The sequence below is a fragment of the Monodon monoceros genome, unplaced genomic scaffold (assembly GCF_005190385.1).
Source record: "Monodon monoceros isolate NGI ecotype Baffin Bay Population unplaced genomic scaffold, NGI_Narwhal_1 Super_Scaffold_6, whole genome shotgun sequence".
NCBI classification, from domain to species: Eukaryota; Metazoa; Chordata; class Mammalia; order Artiodactyla; family Monodontidae; genus Monodon; species Monodon monoceros.
In genome coordinates this window covers 41,241,725-41,258,777 of record NW_021703783.1, presented here as the reverse complement: position 1 = coordinate 41,258,777, position 17,053 = coordinate 41,241,725, and the positions used below count along the sequence as shown (strand labels likewise).

Below are 17,053 nucleotides of genomic sequence, written 5' to 3'. Positions count from 1 at the left end.
GGCCCCCTCGGGCTCCAGCCTTCTCCTCTCTGTCCTGTCTCCACCCCCACTGGGGGTACTACAGCCAGGATCCCAACTTCATTCAGCCACCCCCCGCCAGGTTGGTAGGTGGGTCCCAAAGAAAGGTGGGGTTAGGGTGGGGGACAGAACCAGGCAGAAAGCTGCAAGTCTAAAGGCTGATTTTTGAAAAATCCCAAACATGGGGGATGGGGCCCCATTTCTGAACGACTGGGTTCCCCCATCTCCCCAAGCGTCCTAGCTCCTTGGAAACTTCTCCCCACTTCTCTGTCCCCTCCTCTCCCCCTCCCTTCTCCTCAGCCTGACTCGACTTTGGGGGGCTCCCCCACCCCCTCCCCTCATCCCCTGCCCTGTTCCTGCCCCCTCAGCTCGCCTTGGAGCCCTCCAATCCGTCAGAGGCCGAGGGGGCCAGGCCCCTGCGAGCAAGCGGGAGGCGAGCAGAGGGGGCAGAAGAGGGGGCCCTGTCTCGGCGTCGGCGAGGAGACGAGCGTGATTGTTTTTATGGGGCCATAAAAAACTCTCTCCGCCCGTTCTTCTAGGGAAGCCGGTCATAAAGCCAGTTCAGTTTATTTAATTTATATCTTGGAGCTGTAAAACTCACCACTGTGCGAATTCATTCGCTGCATCCAGGGGTAAATCTGGATACTGGCTTTCTGGTCCTGGGGCGCAGTCCTGCCCTGCTCAGAACTAAAATCCTGAGCGATTGAGGTCTGTGTGTTATGTCCTAAGGTGTTTTGTCTGCAGTTTGAGAGCATGTCTTTCTCCTGGTAAAAGGAATTAGATCCATAGTCATACGGCCCTCGGCTGGAACTGAACACGACATTCTCCTGTGGCGAATAAAAGGGAGTCGAGTAGATCCGGTTCTGGGCAACGGCCGCTCCATAGGTCGAGAAATGCCTCACTGGATCATAGGCGGTGGAATTGAGGGCGACGTTGGGGAGGACGTCCTGGCCCCCGGCGAGGTGGCAGGATAAGGAAGGGTTAGTGAAGTAGGAATTCATCCCTTTGCCTTTACCTGGTCGGGCTATGATTTCTTTAATATTTATTTCTGTCTCCAGTTTGTACTCGGAACTAGATGGTTATAGGGACGGCTCCAATCCAGGACAGACAAAATGACAAAGTCAGCTGACCCCCTCCCAGCCAATCGCAAGCCAGATGTCAAGAAGGGGGAAAAAAATCGCTTCTGCTTCTGTTGATTCCCTAGTTGAGACTAAGTGTGTGCTTTGAAAGTAAGACTTGGATTTCTTTTAAAAATATATAAGTAAGGGAACTGATTTGAGGGTGAAGGAAGGGTGAATGTCCCCGAGCAGGGCCTTGGGGCCCAGAAAAGGAGAGCTACACTCCCAGGAAATCTCTCAGCTCCAGCTAACTTTGCTGTGCTGTAGCCACAGCCAGGGCTGGAGAAATCCCTGTATTTTCAATCTAATTTCATCTTTTATATCTGCCCCCTTCTAAAATTACATCTTGATTTCTCCATGGGAGGAACTCCCTCCCAGCTCAGGGAGATCCCCAGAAATCCTACAGGAAATCCTGGTTTGATACTCCATGGAGTGAGTCCACATCATTAAACCAGTATACTTTTCCGAATAATTTTTTTAAAAAAATCAAAAGTGGAAAGAAATTGCATAAAACATGGTGCTCAGAGGGAGGAGAGTCTGGGGTGGAGGGAGCATGTGGGGAGTCCCTAAGTCTAAAGAGGGAAGAGTGAGACATCAGGGTGCAGTGGCAGAGCTGAGGTGTGCAAAGTAGCCATGCATCTGCTTCCTCTTCCTCCTAGCCCCCCGTCTACCTCCTCCTCAGGACCCCTTTTGGGGGAAACTCATAAAGCATTTTTGCCTAAAAGGGAAGATTTATTTTAAAAATAAATAGGAAAGGAAGAGAAAAAGTAAAAGGTGGGAGAGAGAGAAAAAAAGGAAGAAGGAAGAACTCTGAGAGTCTTTCTAGACACATCAACTCCTGTTTATGTTGGTGAGAATTTATGATTTAGAGCCAGCCAGGGCCGTTGGGGTAATTCATAGGATTCAGACAGAAAGAGAAGGCCGGCGGGGTTCTGATGGATAGTGAGTGTCTTGCAGGCTCAAAGCCCCTGCCCAGGTCAGAAGCCCCTGCCCCCTCGGACTCTCTGTCCTGCCAAGGGAGGTGCCCCTGGACCTGAGCTCTGGGGCTTGGAGATTCTAGCCAAGGTTTCCCGGGGTGCTCTCACCCAAGGGCCGGCCACACCTAGTGGGGCCAGGCCTCTCAGCAGCCCCCTACCTCCATTTTCTTCCCACCTGGGGGCTGAGAATAAGGAAGAGAAGGTTAGGAAAAGGCGGCTGTGTCCGAGGCTTCTGAGGGAGCCGCAGTGGGCAAACAGAAACAGCGGAAGGTGTGCAGATGTTCTTTTTTTTTTCCCCCTGATTAATCCAAACTTACGTTGATATCGTAACATAGGCTGAAAATGCTTTGAGTTGAGAAAGAGGGGGTCAGTGGGGCAAGCGAGGGGAGCAGTGGAAGCTCATATTTTCGCCTCACCATTTTTTGGTGGTGGTGGGGGAAACTGGCTATAACAAGAACCCGGATGTCTCCGGATTTTATGATCTTTTCCTTCTGTGTAACAAAGCGGAGTAATCAATGGGTAGCAATAAAGCCATAAACGGGACTACGCTGGGAAAAAAACTCGTTTATTCATCTGCTGTAACGTTAAGGTTTCCCTGGAGTGTCGCTAGGGGGGAAAAATAAAGTTTTGAACCCAAAAGCAGACTGTGTAGGAGCTGATGGAGACAACATGTTAGTTCATACATGAACCTCGTTACGGGATGGAAGAGTCTTCCTGCGAGACAATTTGTGTTGGTTTTTAAAAATACAGCCCCAGTCCTTCAGAAAGGAGGGAAATGTGTTGGTATTTAGAAGGGCAGGGGGAAGGCCCCTATAGTTATTAAGGTTCCCCCTCTTGGACCATACTTTCCTCTCCCCAAGGAGATGAAGGGAAAGCATAGAGGAGGATTCTTAAATTAAGGAAGAAATTTTTAGATGAGTTGTCTCATTTTGGGGTGCCATGGCAGGTACACAAACAGACACCAGCGTGAGCTGCTTTTCGCTCTAGAATCCAGCTGTCCTCGAATTGAATTCGTGGCATGCCTGGGCAGTGGTTTCCAACAGCTGGCTGGGGCTCCAGGCCCCCTGGAGGGCAAGAGGGAGAGGGAGAGGGAGAGAGAACTAGGGAAGGGGTGGAAGACCGAGGGGGCTGAACTAAGGAGCAAGTCAGTGCACCCCTGGATACAAGTAGCCGCTCTCAGAGTTCCCATCCTCAATTCTGCCCTAAGGGTAGCAGTGTAACACGTAAAAGAGGCCGGAAGAGAGAGTAAATTCCCTCTCCACCCCCACCTCCTTTTCAGAGAGAGATTGCTAGAGGGATAAATCATGTCAGTGATATTTCCTTCAAGATATTAAATTGTTGCAATGTACAACAAATTGAATGATGGAAGATAGGATGTCTTAATGAGGTTTCGCTTTCAATGAGTGTTGATTTTCTACGTATTTTAAAATCTCTTTCATGGGTGGGTGGGGGAAGGAAGGACCTTGAAAGAAAGAAGGGGCTTCTGGGGAAATGTGCTGCAGCTCCCCAGCAAGGATGCCTGGGTTTCCTTGAGCCCCTCCTAAACCAAGTCTGGAGGGGAAAGGGGCCCCAAAGTTGGGGAGAGTCTCCTTTAGGGCCTAAAAGCGGTGGGCTTGGGGGTGGGCGACCTGAGGAACAGAATGTAAGTCTCAGCCCTGGAAAGTTAAGTGTTTTATTACGTCCCTAAACAGAGGGCAGAGACTGAAAGGTCTCACCGATTTATAATGAACAGGAACCAGCTGCTGGGGGAAAGAGGCAGAAATGCTGGACCGGGGGGAGAAGGGGAAGCAGAAATACAAATAAGTTCCCCTACTGCTTAAAGACTTTCGGCAAAATTAATTTCCAACACACTCTTCCCCCATCACCTTTCATTCCTGAGGAATGAAGCCTTTTTCTTTCAGTTGGATCTTTAATTACGCAGCTGAAATTTGCTGGAAGGATTCGCTCCAAGGGGGGAGAGCAGGTCAGATGAGCCGGGTCTTCCCTCCATTGGATTACATTTTCCTTTTTTCATTTCATGATAATTTTAATTTTTTGGCGAAAGAACAACTGTCTATGGGGGGAAAGCTGGGACTTGGGTTTTTCTAAATATATTTATATTTTCCTGTTAAATTTGTCTGAAAACAATTATAGAAACTCATCAGCAGAAGCAAGAACAGATGTTTTATTAAAACTGCAGCTGAGCTCTGTAAATGTGCACAAGTCCTGGGAAGGAGGGGCGAGAACTTGTTCTTTGTTTCTATAAAACAAGCCTAGAGAAATCAAAGAACACCCCCCATCAGGCCCATAGGTCTCCGACTTGGTCTGCCCCCTTCGGCCTCCGGAATCAGGCATCGGAGGGGCTTTGGCAGAAAGAGCGGTTCGCTTTCAGAGTTGGAATTAGTGGATTCAAAAACAGAATTCCAAAAACACAGAAAAGGAATAAAGGTGGAAAGTTGCCCGCTCCCTGCTCCCTGTTTCAGCCACCCCCCCCCCGCATCCAAAACACATGCTTTTCATGAGTGCTAGTTATAGGAGAGAACTTACAGTAGGCGCCCTGGGCCTGAGTCGGGGGCAGTCATTGGTCTGGAGTCCCCAAAGTTGCATTGGAGGCTGGGCACTTGAGGGTTTCCCAGGGCAAGTACAGGGCTCCTACTCCAGCCCTACCCCGCTCCAGGCTGGGGGCTGCGGGCCTGTGTAGCTCTGAACTGGGGAGAGGGTGGCTGGGACTGGACGCTGGCCCTGGAGGGGTTCATGGGCAGGCCTCATCTTGCCTGCCTTTGCTTTCCACTCTGCTCTGGGAAATATATTAATTTCTTGGGTAAGGGTATCTGAAGTGAGAGGGATGAGATCTGGAATTTTTATTTGGGGACAATCTTCTCCAGAGGTCCTGCTTAGTTCGTATTCTGCCAGTCTTCTCTCTCTTCCCAGATCCCCCAACTCTGCACCGATGTCTGTGACTCACCCAGCCTTGCACACAGATACACACACTCCATTCCTGGCTGCCGGCGCCACCAACTACAGCTCGGCGCCTCTGGAGGCTGCTCAGGGACGTGGGCACTGGAGCCGCAGGACTCAGCACTCGGCCTGAGCGCCTGTCTGCCTGGAAGCCACTATAGCTGCCGACCCACCCCTTCAATCCTCGACTTCCAGGGCGGGAGAGGAGCCGTTGCCCCACTGGTCCCTTTTGTGCCACTGGGCGAAGGCTGAAATCCCTCTTGCAGAGAAAGCTGAGTTTCAATAATTGTTCAGCTCACCTCACAATAGCACTGTTTGGTTAAGGCTTTGCTGTTCTAGAGTGACTGCTCAGTTGGCCCGACTGACTTATGATTGGATTTTTTTTTAATTTAAAAATTAAAAAAAATAAATCCTACTCCAAATGCCTAGTGTTTTGTGTACGAGCTCCTTTGATCTCCACAGAATCCGGAGTAAAAGGATTGCAGAGAGAGTTTCCTAGTCTGCTAGATAGCCTGAACACGGGAAACTGTGTCTGCTTGGGGATACCAAAACAGAGCTGACGCAAGGAGCCCCCAGCTTCTCAAAGATCCAGTGGGGAAATTGTCTGAGCTCATACCTCCTCATACACACATTGCATTGCAAAAAAGAATGCTCTTTCGTCTTTCAAAGTTCAGGCATGGAAACACTTGGAGAAAAGTGAAATTTGACACACCCAACCCGGAAATGGATCCCATTTGGGGGTGCTGATATTCTGGGGACAGGGCCCAGGCTGGCTAGCTGAATGGAGTTGGGGGTCAGCAGGGAGGGGGGAAGGAGGAAAAGGCCAGATGGAGGCATGTCAAGTGCCTGAGAACTGCCCCAAACACCTCAGAGGCCTGGGCTTTTGAGCTGAGCTGTTGAGAGGCTGCCCAAGCTGCTTTTGCTTTATTTACAATTAAACAGAGGAGAAAGGTACCTGGAGGGATGCTGCTAACTCACGTCATATTTTCTCTTTTCCCTCTCTCTGTCCAGATTTCTGCCTGACCTTTCCTTATCACCACTCCACTCAATGCTGCTACCATTAGCAGACACAAACTCCCACACCGGCATTTGTTCGGCTTCTCAATTCACTTCTCTGGCTGAAGGTTCAAAAGTAAAATACGTCCTCAGCATCTCTGTCCCATAACACTCAGCCCTGAGCCCCTTTCGGCTCCCTCCGGAAGAAATCATTTTTGGCTTTGGGCGCCTGGCCCCCAAGCCTCCCACCTCTATCCCAAGCAGCTGAGCATCAGCTGAGGCGGGGGCACACAGAGAGACTTTGGACATAGTATCTCATCCCCACCGGGAATGGGGGGGGAACTCAGACCCTGAGTGACATTTCAGGGAGGGAAAGCAAGTAGCCGTGCTTGGCCCAGGAGGGAAAAGGAAAATCCAGAATATTTTTGGCCCCCAGAATAAGGGCAAAGGATCCCCAACTTCCTGGCTTCTCTTATACCCCTCCACACCGAGCACTGTTTGGACCCCTTTTGGAGGTTTATGAAAATTGTAAAGTTCAAGAACAAGGCATTTATGACGTCACAGCGAGTTGTCATGAGGAAATTGTAAATGTCATAAAAGTTATGTACGGCTAGGTTCTGTGTGTGGTTCCCCGCCTCCCCTCACTTTGTCTCTCGTTTTCCCCTTCTTCCCCTGGTCTAAGTTTTCCCACTTGAAAATGAAATGTTATTATGTTCTAGAACAATAAGCCAACAATGAAACATCATCCTCATTTCCCTATAAATAATTTTATCCTTTATTGTTTGCAGACCTAAAAGAACCATTTAATCTGCGCTGGCGAAAAGAGGGAGAGAGATGGGGAGGGGGGAGATTAATTTCAGAAACTAGAATATTACTTACTTCAATGATACTTTTTCAGATTTGATAGCCAGGAGCAAAATTAGAGGCGAACAGCGGCCTCTCCAACGCTACACCTGGTGGGATTGGAGATTTATAGGATCTTTAGTGAAGGGGCAATTTAATTTTGTAGGATTTGCTTAAATTCACTGCTATTTTGGGGGACTGAGGAGAAGGGAGGGTGAGGGGAGAGCGACATGCTTTATCTAGCTTTATGAATCCGCCAACGTTACCCTGATTTAAAAACCCAACAACCTATGTCTCAGGGAAAACTCCTGCAGAAAGGAGTGAGGTGAGGGGGACTCAGCTTTCTCAATGAGTGTGGCCCCCTTAACCAAGCAGTTGCCAGGGGGAAGGAAGAAAAGCTGGAGGCTGCTCTGTCTCTCCACCACCGGGACACCTGGAGGTTTATGGTGTCCCCATAATTCCCCCCACCCTATAAACAGTTGCCCTATTTTAGGACGATTTCTGCTTCCTCCCCTCGGAAAGGGAGAGTGAGGGAGGTGGTAATGGCGGGAGCGGGGTGCAGGAAAGGGGAGGGAGTTCAGGATAGCGCTGTACTTTGTTCTCCTGGGTGAGTTTGCTGGTTTGGCAGGTTTCTGACGCAGGGTGGCAGCAGACAAAACAAGTAAACAACTCACAGACACAATAAACAGGGGCGGCTGCGGCGCCGTGGCAGAGGCCAGGTGAGGAGCACACTTTGGGGGTAATGTCACCCTGGCACCTGGGGGCCGCCCAGGCCTAAAAGCTCAAGGCCGCCCTTGGTGCCGGTGGAGAGAAGGTGGGAGAGAGCTGCACGCCTTGGGACCCGCAGCAAGTCTGGACAGGAGATTCTGGGGAGAAACCTGATCACCTAGGGAGTGGAGGAAAAACACCCACCAGCCCCTCTCCCGTCCTTACTTTCTTTCCTGGGCATTTTAATGGACATTTATACTCCCCCCACCCCGCTCTGTCTTTCCCTGGGCCCAGAAGAGAGAAAGAAGGCTGGTTAGTTCCCAGCCCTGGCCCACACTCAGTGCTTTAAGCCTGCAGGCGGTCAGACCCAGCTTCTTCTGCCCCATCAGCCATCTCCCCGGTTTAGGTAGCAGAGAGGATTAAAATAAAGTCCCACCGGTAACCAGATCTGGGTATTTGGGGAACTTAGAGAGCCCCTAATCTGCCCCACAGATGACACAGGCAAAGCTGGGGCCCCGTGAGCGGCCAGGGCGAGCAGGGGCGGGGGAGAGATGCTCACCACACCCCTACCCGTCTGGCTGGCTTTCCCCGCGGCCTCTCCAGGCACCCTAGCTGGCAACCGCCCCAGACCACCGCCCAGAGGCCACCTTATTAAGTACTCCAATCCCCTCCGCCACCTCAGCAAGGCTTCAAGCATCAGGGGCCCAGCGACTGCTCAGAACTGCTCACAGGCCTACCTCACCCATGAAAGGTTCCCACCGAACTCACTTTCAACATAACCGGGTTCCCCTGCTAAAACGGCCCTGAGCTGGGGAAGATTGCAGGGAGGTGTGGAGAGAAAGCAGAAGGGAGTCAGTCTTTCCCCAGCCCAGCTACCTGGACAGCGAAGGCAATAAGGTCTGAGAAAGCCTTTGTGGCATCCCTTGGTTACTGACACCCACATACTCCGATTCCAGCAGGAACACATTTTCAGCAGAGCACGCACAGAGGGCACCCAGTGCCTCCTTGAGCCCATGCCCATCTAGTGAGGGCTAACAAAATTTCGCAGGCACATAAAATGGTGTTTGAGTGAATATAGGTATGGCTATATACAATTAACCATTGAGGAAATATGAGTCTGTACATATTCATGCGTAAGCCTGCGCCTGTACATTTCAGCCTCTATCTAATAAATGTATAAAGCTACCAAGTCTGGTTTCGGAACACAACAGCCAACCCAACAAGGCCGCCTTCTCCAAACAAGGTCTCATTCTTCGTGGGGATCACAACTGTCAGACCAGGGAGAGAAAGGGTTTGCTTTGCCCATTTCTCCTTAGCTAGGAGCTGGTGCATGAAATACAGCCCGTGGCAGGACTGACAAAGCCCCATAAGGGGCAGGCCTGAAGTGCCCAAAAGAGTGGGCTCAGAGGAGACTGCTGGGGGCCCTGGGCTCCAGGGAGTGTCACCAGACCCTGACCCACGGACTCAGGGCTTCTGTCCAGCCTTAGTTCTGGGTGTGCAGAGTCCTTGAGCCTGATGCTATTCTCAGTTGCCCGGGCTATTATTAGACAATCACAGCAGTGCTCTCCCTCTCTAAGGACCTTGTCTACAGGGAATCTGGCCTGCAAGGAGGCTGAGGGCTGCCAAGGGTGGCCCCTCTTGTGTTTCAGTTTGAGCACCATCGAGGGAAAGAGAGAAGGGAAAGAAAATCGAAAGTAAGGAGGGAAGGAAGGGGCTGGCATCTGGGGCTGGGTTTTTTCCCTGGCCAGACTAGAACACAGAAAACCAGGGCCAGTCACTGTTGCTATGCTGTCTCTGCATCTCTCTGTGTCCTGAGGAGGAGTCTAGGGGTGAAGGGAGTGAGGGCCTGCAGGACCCTAGCCAGGAAGGGACAGAAAATCAACTGATAAAAATATTATATAAGGACATTTCAGGACGGTGCTGTTAACCCGACAACCACGAACCCTAGCACGCTGAAGTCTCACCAGCCACGTTCGGTTAGACCCCTGTAGGCCGAGGGGAATACCCCAGCCTTGCCCAGGCCCACCCCTTCAAAGGAAGGGGGGCCCTCTGGTATTCCAGGTGAACCCCTACTGGCCTGAGAGGCCTTCTCCAGAAACTGTTGTCCTCAGGGGTGAACAAAGGAGACTTGTCCGTACTCCTCCCCCGTCCCCCAGCAAATCAGTGTGGCCATCTGCAGGGGTGGGGGCAGACAAAATACAGCGAAAGAGAAATAGAGGCCTCACCGATCGGCGGTTCCCACAGTACGCCAGGAGAAAGGCTCCCATTTTCAGGCTTCCGGGGCCCCTCCACTGGCCCACTGTACTCCCCTTGCCCTTTGCAGGTCGCACGGACTCGGGGCCTCGGCGGCCGCAGCCTGGCTCTCCGGGGCGTCAGCCCCTGGGCCGCGCCGAGCGGCGGGAGAGCGCGCGGCCGCCGGAGCAGGCGGCGGGCTGGGCCCATTTGGGAAGAGCCAAAGCGCTTTTCTCGATCGTAAACAAGGAACGCGAAATTAGCCCCTCGGCAGACGCCTCTGCCGACACACACAAGTCCTACTGGGGGTGGGGGGTGGAAGGGGGAGAGAAAATGCCATTTCTTCCCCCGGGAGAATACCTCCTAGGCCTTTATGTCGGCTGCGAAAGGGGAATTTTGGGGGGGCAGGAGAGGAAGGGAAGGGGATTGTGGGGGTAGGGGAGGGAAGATTCACCGTCAACTCGGGCCCAAGGGGTTTGATTTGAATGCAGTCGAATTATATTTTTAAGAATTTGATAAAAACAGGTTATCCACCCCCCTCCCCCCTACCAGGCGACCGGTCGGGGTTTAAACAGGAAATCGAGGAGTGATCCCCTCCCCCACTCGGGCTTGGCGGAGAAGCCCAGTCGCGCGGTTGGAAGAGGGTGGGGGTGGGTGCTCTTGGCTCGGACTGGAGGGGACTCTGGCCCCCAGACTCTCGGATCTCTCCAGGAATATGCACCCCCTCCCCCAGCTCTGGGGTGTGTCTGCCTGGGTGTGTAAGCGATTGTGTGTGCATCACCGCCCTTTATAAACAGAAGCTCACACATATAGGTGCCGCCTCGGACCCAGGCCAGGGAGCAGGGCGGGGTCATATATCAAGCTGCAACACATTCAGGGCTACGTACATTTGGAAGAAATTAAGCCACTGTGTTATGAAACCATGTGTGTTGGGTTAAGACTATACAACACGCCATTAGCACCAATTATTAAGAAGCTCCCGAGCGCCCGGGACCCTCCAGGCCGCCCAATTCTGACGTCCCTATCCCATGAGCCAGCCGTGCCTTGAGTCCTCACTGTCTCCGCTCACCCAGGACGACCCGCCAGCGAGGCCTGGTCCTGTCCCCACCCATCCTTGGGCCTCCCCAATTCCCACCTCCGCCCCAGACAGGGCAGATTCCAGCCCAGAGCAGCCAGGCGACGCGGATGAAGCAGCCCAATGGATATCCTGGGTGGGGTGGCGGCGGCTGGGGGTGGGGGACTCGGGGCCGCGGGGAGAGAAGGCAGATTGGCCCCCTTTCTCCAAGCACAAGATGGCTTTTGAGTACCGAGTACCGAGTCCTCCAGCCCCACCCCCACCCGTCCACCCGCAGTGCAGAGCACCTCCCATCTTTCCATCCGCTCGAGTGGGGGTGGGAGCAAGGGTGGGAGCAGGGGTGGGCAGACGCTCTCCCCTCCGCCGACGCGCACCAGCCACCAGCCTCCCCCGTAATTGCCAATTAACAGGCCCAGCCGCCCGCCTAGCTGCGCTCTCTTCCTGCTCAGCTGCCCGGCCCTGGGCCCGCACTGCGCATGTGTGAGCTCTAGCGGTCGCGCTCTCCCGGAGACAGGGAGGAGGCTGCGGAGCAAGGAGGGGGCGCTGGAAAGTTTGTTTGGGGGTTGGGGGGCAGCCTCTGCTCAGGGAGCAATGGTTACAGCCTACAGGTTCTCTCTCCTGCCCTGGAGTTTGAGCTCCGGGCCCCCTCTGTCCCAGTCCCATTAGCCAAGAGGCCGCAGATCTATAAAACGTAGGGACATGGTTCGCGCACTAGACCCAGGCCTTGAGCCCCACCGGTGCAGTCCTGTGCCCCCCCGACCCCCAATTTCAACGTATAGTGACATAAGGACAACACACTTCCCCCACTACCATATTCTAATTTAACCCGATTTCTTCCCCTCCCTCCCCTTCCCCCCCCCATAATTGCCCACGCGCCCACCCTCTAACCCTCTCGCCAGCCCCCTCTCCTCTCTAACCAAGACAAGCCGCTGCTGTCCTTATCTTGAAACCGCCACCCAGTTACGGACCATTAGTTACATATTTGAACCAATAAGGAAACACTTACCGGGCGCTGCTGTCACTCTCCCTCTCCCTCTCTCTCTCTCTGCCTCTCTCTCCCACTCTCTCTCTTTCTCGTCTTCCCTCATTCTGTGCCGCTGTCGAGACTGCTTCAGCTCCACATACATATATATACTTTATATAAATTTAAAAATAAAAAAGAGTAGTCCCAATAATCAAAAAGCCAAATAAATTTGAAGCAGAGTTGCGAGAAGGAGGCAGGAGTGAGAGCCTGGGAGAGGGGAGGGGCGGAGGCAGCTGCAGCTCCCTATCTCAACTGCTCCCGCATTCCTCCTGCCCCTTGGGGGGCTAGAGGGTCGGGAAGGGAGAGAGGGGTGTCCTCTACTCCTGCCTCTCCCCCCACCCCCCTCCCCAGGTGCTTCCAGCTTCCAGCAACTCCATCTGGGAGGAAAGAAATTAAATGAGGGGAGAAAATAATTATTAATCAGATTAATTAAAAAAAAATACTGGTAATGAAGGGAGCGCCCAGCGCAGGTTTCCCTGGCAATGGTTAGGCTCTTACAGGGAGGACTGTTCTGCGGAGCGCTCCGAACGGACAAACCACAATAAAAAGTTCACGTTCATGGATGGAATCCACATGACTTCTTGTGGCCAATCCAACTTGTGAGTCGATCGTAAACTTTTATTACTCAGCTGTAAATTTTCTGCAAACAACCGGGAATGCGATGCATTTGTGTAGCGTGTGCAAATGGGCGCCATGGTCGCCATGTTTACCCAATTCTCTCTCAGAGGGAGCATCCCCAGACCCCCACCCCACCCCCACCCACCGTCCACTCCCCACGGGCCGGGCTGCTCCTGGCTAGCGCGGAAAGGGCAACGGGGGAACTTGACAGGAGAGAAGGAAGGATTCTGGCCGCTGAGTCGGCTGCCTCCCTTTGCCATACCGAATTTTACATATTTTCCTTAATAAATGGGGTATTAAGGCTGGCTCTGGCAGAACCAAAGCTTTGCAAAGGTTTGTGGCATTGGGGCAGTGCCGGCGGCGGCGTGAAGGGACTGAGAAGGGATTCACTCCCTACCCCTGCTCCCTCCCCACCCCTGTTTTTTCTAGGAAGAGAACAACATCCTTCCCAATGGGGCGTCCGGGAAGCCCGCCCCCCCACTCCACCCCAGCTGGGAACGGGAGGGGCAGGCGGCTGGAGGCCTCATAACCAAGCCTGACCTGGCCACGGTCTGAAGAGCAGAGAGGGTTGAGACCGGTCCTGGGCAGTCCTGCGGAGGCAGCAGGAGGGATGGGAAGCGGGGGCAGCCTCTAGAACCCCCAAAGCGCCCGTCATCCCCAGGTTCCTTTCTCAGAGAAAACGAATGACATTTTTTCCCCAAGACCATCCCTAGTGTCAGGTCTCCTCAGTTCCTAGGTTCAGACGGCAGCTTCCTCCTAATCTTTCTAGAATTAAAAATAAAGGCCCACGATCTTGGCTCCCACTTCTTTTTCCTTTGGGTGCGTGGCCATGTGAAGCCTTTTCTGTCTTATCAGGTGGTGCACACCCGCCTGCCTTTTTCAGAAAAATTCTGGTATCTGGGCAGCTGGGACACACCTTGGAGGCTCTGAAAAAAGAACCAATTCTTCTCTAAATTCCACCTTCCATGCTAAACACCGAGACTCCAGACCCCTGATTTTGGCGACGAATCCAGCGTGGGGGAGCCCAGAATAAATTCCCCCATTGAGACTATTTGCCAGCCATTCGCAGCCCAGCCACTTTCCCCACCAGCTGGAGATCTGAAGGCGTAAAGTTCTTCCCTTGGTCCCAAATTAAGCTGGCATGGGAACTTCCGTGGCTGGGTGCCCCCACCCCAACCAACAGGGGGTCCCTCATCCCCTCCCCAAACTTCCTCCACAGTAAGAGAAGCAGTTCCCTCAGCCGGATGCAGAGACCTCGTTCCTTTTACAAACCCACCCATAAATTTTATAACAGGTAGTTAAAAATTACGACAAGGAAGCGCTGGCCCAGCTTTTCACAATGGGCCGAGGGGAGAATGGGACAGCACTGGGGGCAGTTCACCGGAAATTTTACTTCTAGTCTGTGGCATAACCTGTCCTGAGTTCGCTTTAACTGGGGCGGGGTGCCTCTCTCTAGCCAACACGCGGCCACTGGGGCATCTCATTTAGGGAAGCTGAGGCTGGGGAGGCCAATCCAATCTCCCATCTCTCCCAAGGAACCCTTTAGGGCACTCACTACCTCCCTCACCCCCCAGATCCCCTGCGGGCCCGCTACTCCCTTGGCCTCTGCAGTGAAGTGGGGAGGGAGAAAAAATGCCGAGAATTTTCATAAATGCCAGAGAAACGAATTTGCCCCCCAACTTAATAGCTGCATTATCCCTTCTCTACGGTTGGGGTTAGAATAATAAATGTGGGGCGAAATGAGCGAGATGCTTCAACTCAGCAGTTTGAAAGATACTATTTTTCACAAATCACAAATAGCTTTCGGAAGCCACTTTGATTGGCTAATAAACAAGTAAAGAATGGGAGAATGTCCTATCTGCCGCAGCCGAATGGTCCTCATTCCGGTAATGGGACAGCGGGAGCATTTGGGAGGACGCATTTCTAAAGAGAGTGCAACCCGCTCGCAATTAAGTCCCCCCATAAAATGGGTTTTGCCTCCTTTTCTCTCCAAACGAGAAAACAGAGGCGGTGGGCACCAGGGGTGGGGGGTCGGGTGCTGCAAGAGGGGGCGGCTGGAGCTCTCTTGGTCTGGCCCACCCGATGCTTCGCATGTCAAGCGATGCCGGGTGCCAGACGCACCCAGCCCTCCGACGCCGGGCTTGGGGCGACCAGCACTGCACGGCCGGGGTTGAATGGGACATTGGGTGTGGCGAAAATTCGGCGAGGTTCTTCGAAGCCACTTAGTGTAGGGTCAACCCACTCGGCTACCGGGCCAGCGATCAGAAGTCCACATTTAAAAATGAAACGGCCCTCGCCGGCCCTCGGAGTGTGGACGCCTGTGGGAAGGCCTGAGGTCGGAGCGAAATGCTCTCTTTTCAGGCCTCCCCAGCGGGTTGCCGGTGTTTCCCGCAGCAGACGGGGTTACCTGGATGCCCCGCGGCTGGCAGCAGGGACCCCAGGTTCCGAAACATTTCCCCCAGAGCTGCTCAAAGCTGTTCCCGGCTGTCTGCAGCCTGCGCTTCCAATCGGCAGCCTCGCTGGGGCCGCAGGAGTCCCCCGTTAATGATGCCTGATCCAATCCTGTGTTCAGAACCACTTTGAGTGGGAGCCAGGCACCCAGATGCAGGTGAAATTACACAAAACTAGAGTCGACCTGGGCCTAAGTCTGGGAAAATCATTGACCAGGGAACAGAGACAGAGAGAGACAGAGAGAGGGATCTGACCTCAAAAATATTTCGGTCTTTGGGGGTCTGGTTTTTAAGACCAGAAGATCCCTTCCCCTCCCCTCTCCCCCTCTCATGACTGAATCAGATGACTTGTATCTCTGGAATTTGGTATTATTTGACCAGGATCTTACTGGCATAAACAGATTTCTCTGTCTAGGACCCTCCAGGGAGGAGCGAGAGCCACCTTGCCCCCCTGAGTCCCTTAGCCTTCGACCCTTTATTTTGGGGCATGAGGAGTCCAGTGAAGACTGTCCTTACCCCACTGTGGCTGGGGTGGGGGACCGTACATTCAGCAGCAGCCCCCAACCCAGGCCAACTGAGCCACATTATAAGGGCAGGGCAGGCTGCCCAACTGCCAAGGTGAAGCCAGGAGCGGGCTTGAAACAGCCAGAACAGAGGCTGGGGTAAGTGCAAGCGGGCTAGGTGACAGCGACGGCTCTGTGCTGGCCACATTTGCAGTTCAGACTGTGGGCCCATGCTGTTGGCATGCCAGTCCACTCACCTTCTCCTTCCCTCCTCTCCCCTGGGCGTAAGCTTCCTAGCCCCCCAACACTCAGGCTTCTTCCAGCCAAGCCCTCCAGACTGCCTTGAGCCTCACATCCTTCCCACCCTGTTCATGGTCTAGTGCTGGGTGCTGAGTACCAAGGGTTGGCCATGAGGGGCACGTGGAGATGAGGAAGCACACCATTGCCTCATCCTCATACTGAGCCCCAGCCCGTGGAAGAAAAAGGCCTAGTTGCCGGAGGGGCACAGGGGCAGAGTTTTGGTCTGGGCCCAGCCCAGGACGAGGAGAAAGAAGAGGGATAAGTGGGGAGAAGATGCTTTCTTCCCATTGGGATCCTGGCATCCAGAAACCCACTTTGTTTGGAGCCAAGGTTCTCCCAAGAGCATCTTCCTCCCCCTCCCCCTCCCCCTCCCCCTCATCTTCACCTCCCCCCTTTCACCTGCCCTCCCAGTCCAGCCTGCTCCTCTCCACGTGAGTGCCCCCAACCCCAAGTCAAATCAGTGGAGGAAACCTTTACCAGAGTGTTGAAGAAGAAGCAAAAGGAGGGGAGGGGGTTAGAGAATGGGGGGGGTGTGCTGGGGAAAAAACAAGTCAGTCATTGCAGCTTCAACTATTTTTCTCCTCTTTTTTTTAATTATGACTCACGTATACAATACAAAGTACTTGGACCAGAAACAGGGCTGCTGGGACACAAAATCTACATTCATAGCTGGACATAAAGACAAATGACGAAAAATTATTATTATAGATATATTTTTAACGTTTTTTTCCTTTCGAGCACATTGCATAAACAGAGAATTCAAGACAGAGTTAACTATACATTCAGTGCAATTTAGTTCTACTCTACTGGGGTTAGAAGCACAATAAAAGCTCACAGGACCGGCGGGCTAGGCAGTCTCAGTTGTTGGGTTTTTCTTATTGAAATAAGCAGCAACAAACGACAGCAAAACCGCATTACAAATACTCTCAAAGCGGGATTTCTTCCTATAGGTAGTGATAAAATACGTTGGAGGTTTCTTTCTTTTTTTTTATTTTAAATTTTTTCTCTTTTTTTCTCCCATATTAGGATGTTTTTAAATTTCTCTCTTTTTTATTTTTTTCAAGATTATTGCAGGTTCCCTTTAGGTAGTATGTTAAAGATTCATTATTATTATCAGTATTATCAGTATTATTATTATTTTCATGATTATGGTGATTTCTGAGCGCTCACCAATGCAGCTCAGAGGAAGCTGGGCCCAACAACAGAAATTAGACAGGAAAGGGGAGGGAGGCATGGGCCCGAGTGACCATGGGA

General features: G+C 52.6%; 2 protein-coding genes across 5 annotated transcripts in view; both read right to left on the bottom strand.

Moving 5' to 3' along the window:
* HOXC6 (homeobox C6) overlaps positions 1–17,053 on the bottom strand; it is a 40,009-nt gene that overhangs the window by 1,249 nt on the left and 21,707 nt on the right. Inside the window, exons 1-2 of one of the 4 annotated variants that reach the window (XM_029204694.1) lie at positions 11,911–12,505; positions 620–965 (exon numbers count right to left, since the gene is read on the bottom strand). In XM_029204694.1, coding sequence (XP_029060527.1) covers positions 620–773 — 154 coding nt within the window. In that variant the 5' untranslated portion in view covers positions 774–965; positions 11,911–12,505. Of the gene's footprint in view, positions 1–619; positions 4,570–11,910; positions 12,506–17,053 lie in introns of those variants that run through there. The other 3 variants (XM_029204695.1, XM_029204692.1, XM_029204693.1) reach the window with 3 other exon arrangements.
* Positions 16,798–17,053, bottom strand: part of HOXC8 (homeobox C8) — a 3,349-nt gene continuing 3,093 nt past the window's right edge. Inside the window, exon 2 of the mRNA XM_029204697.1 lies at positions 16,798–17,053. This exon is cut by the window's right edge and continues 1,023 nt beyond it. The gene's annotated coding sequence lies outside the window, so the exon portion shown is untranslated.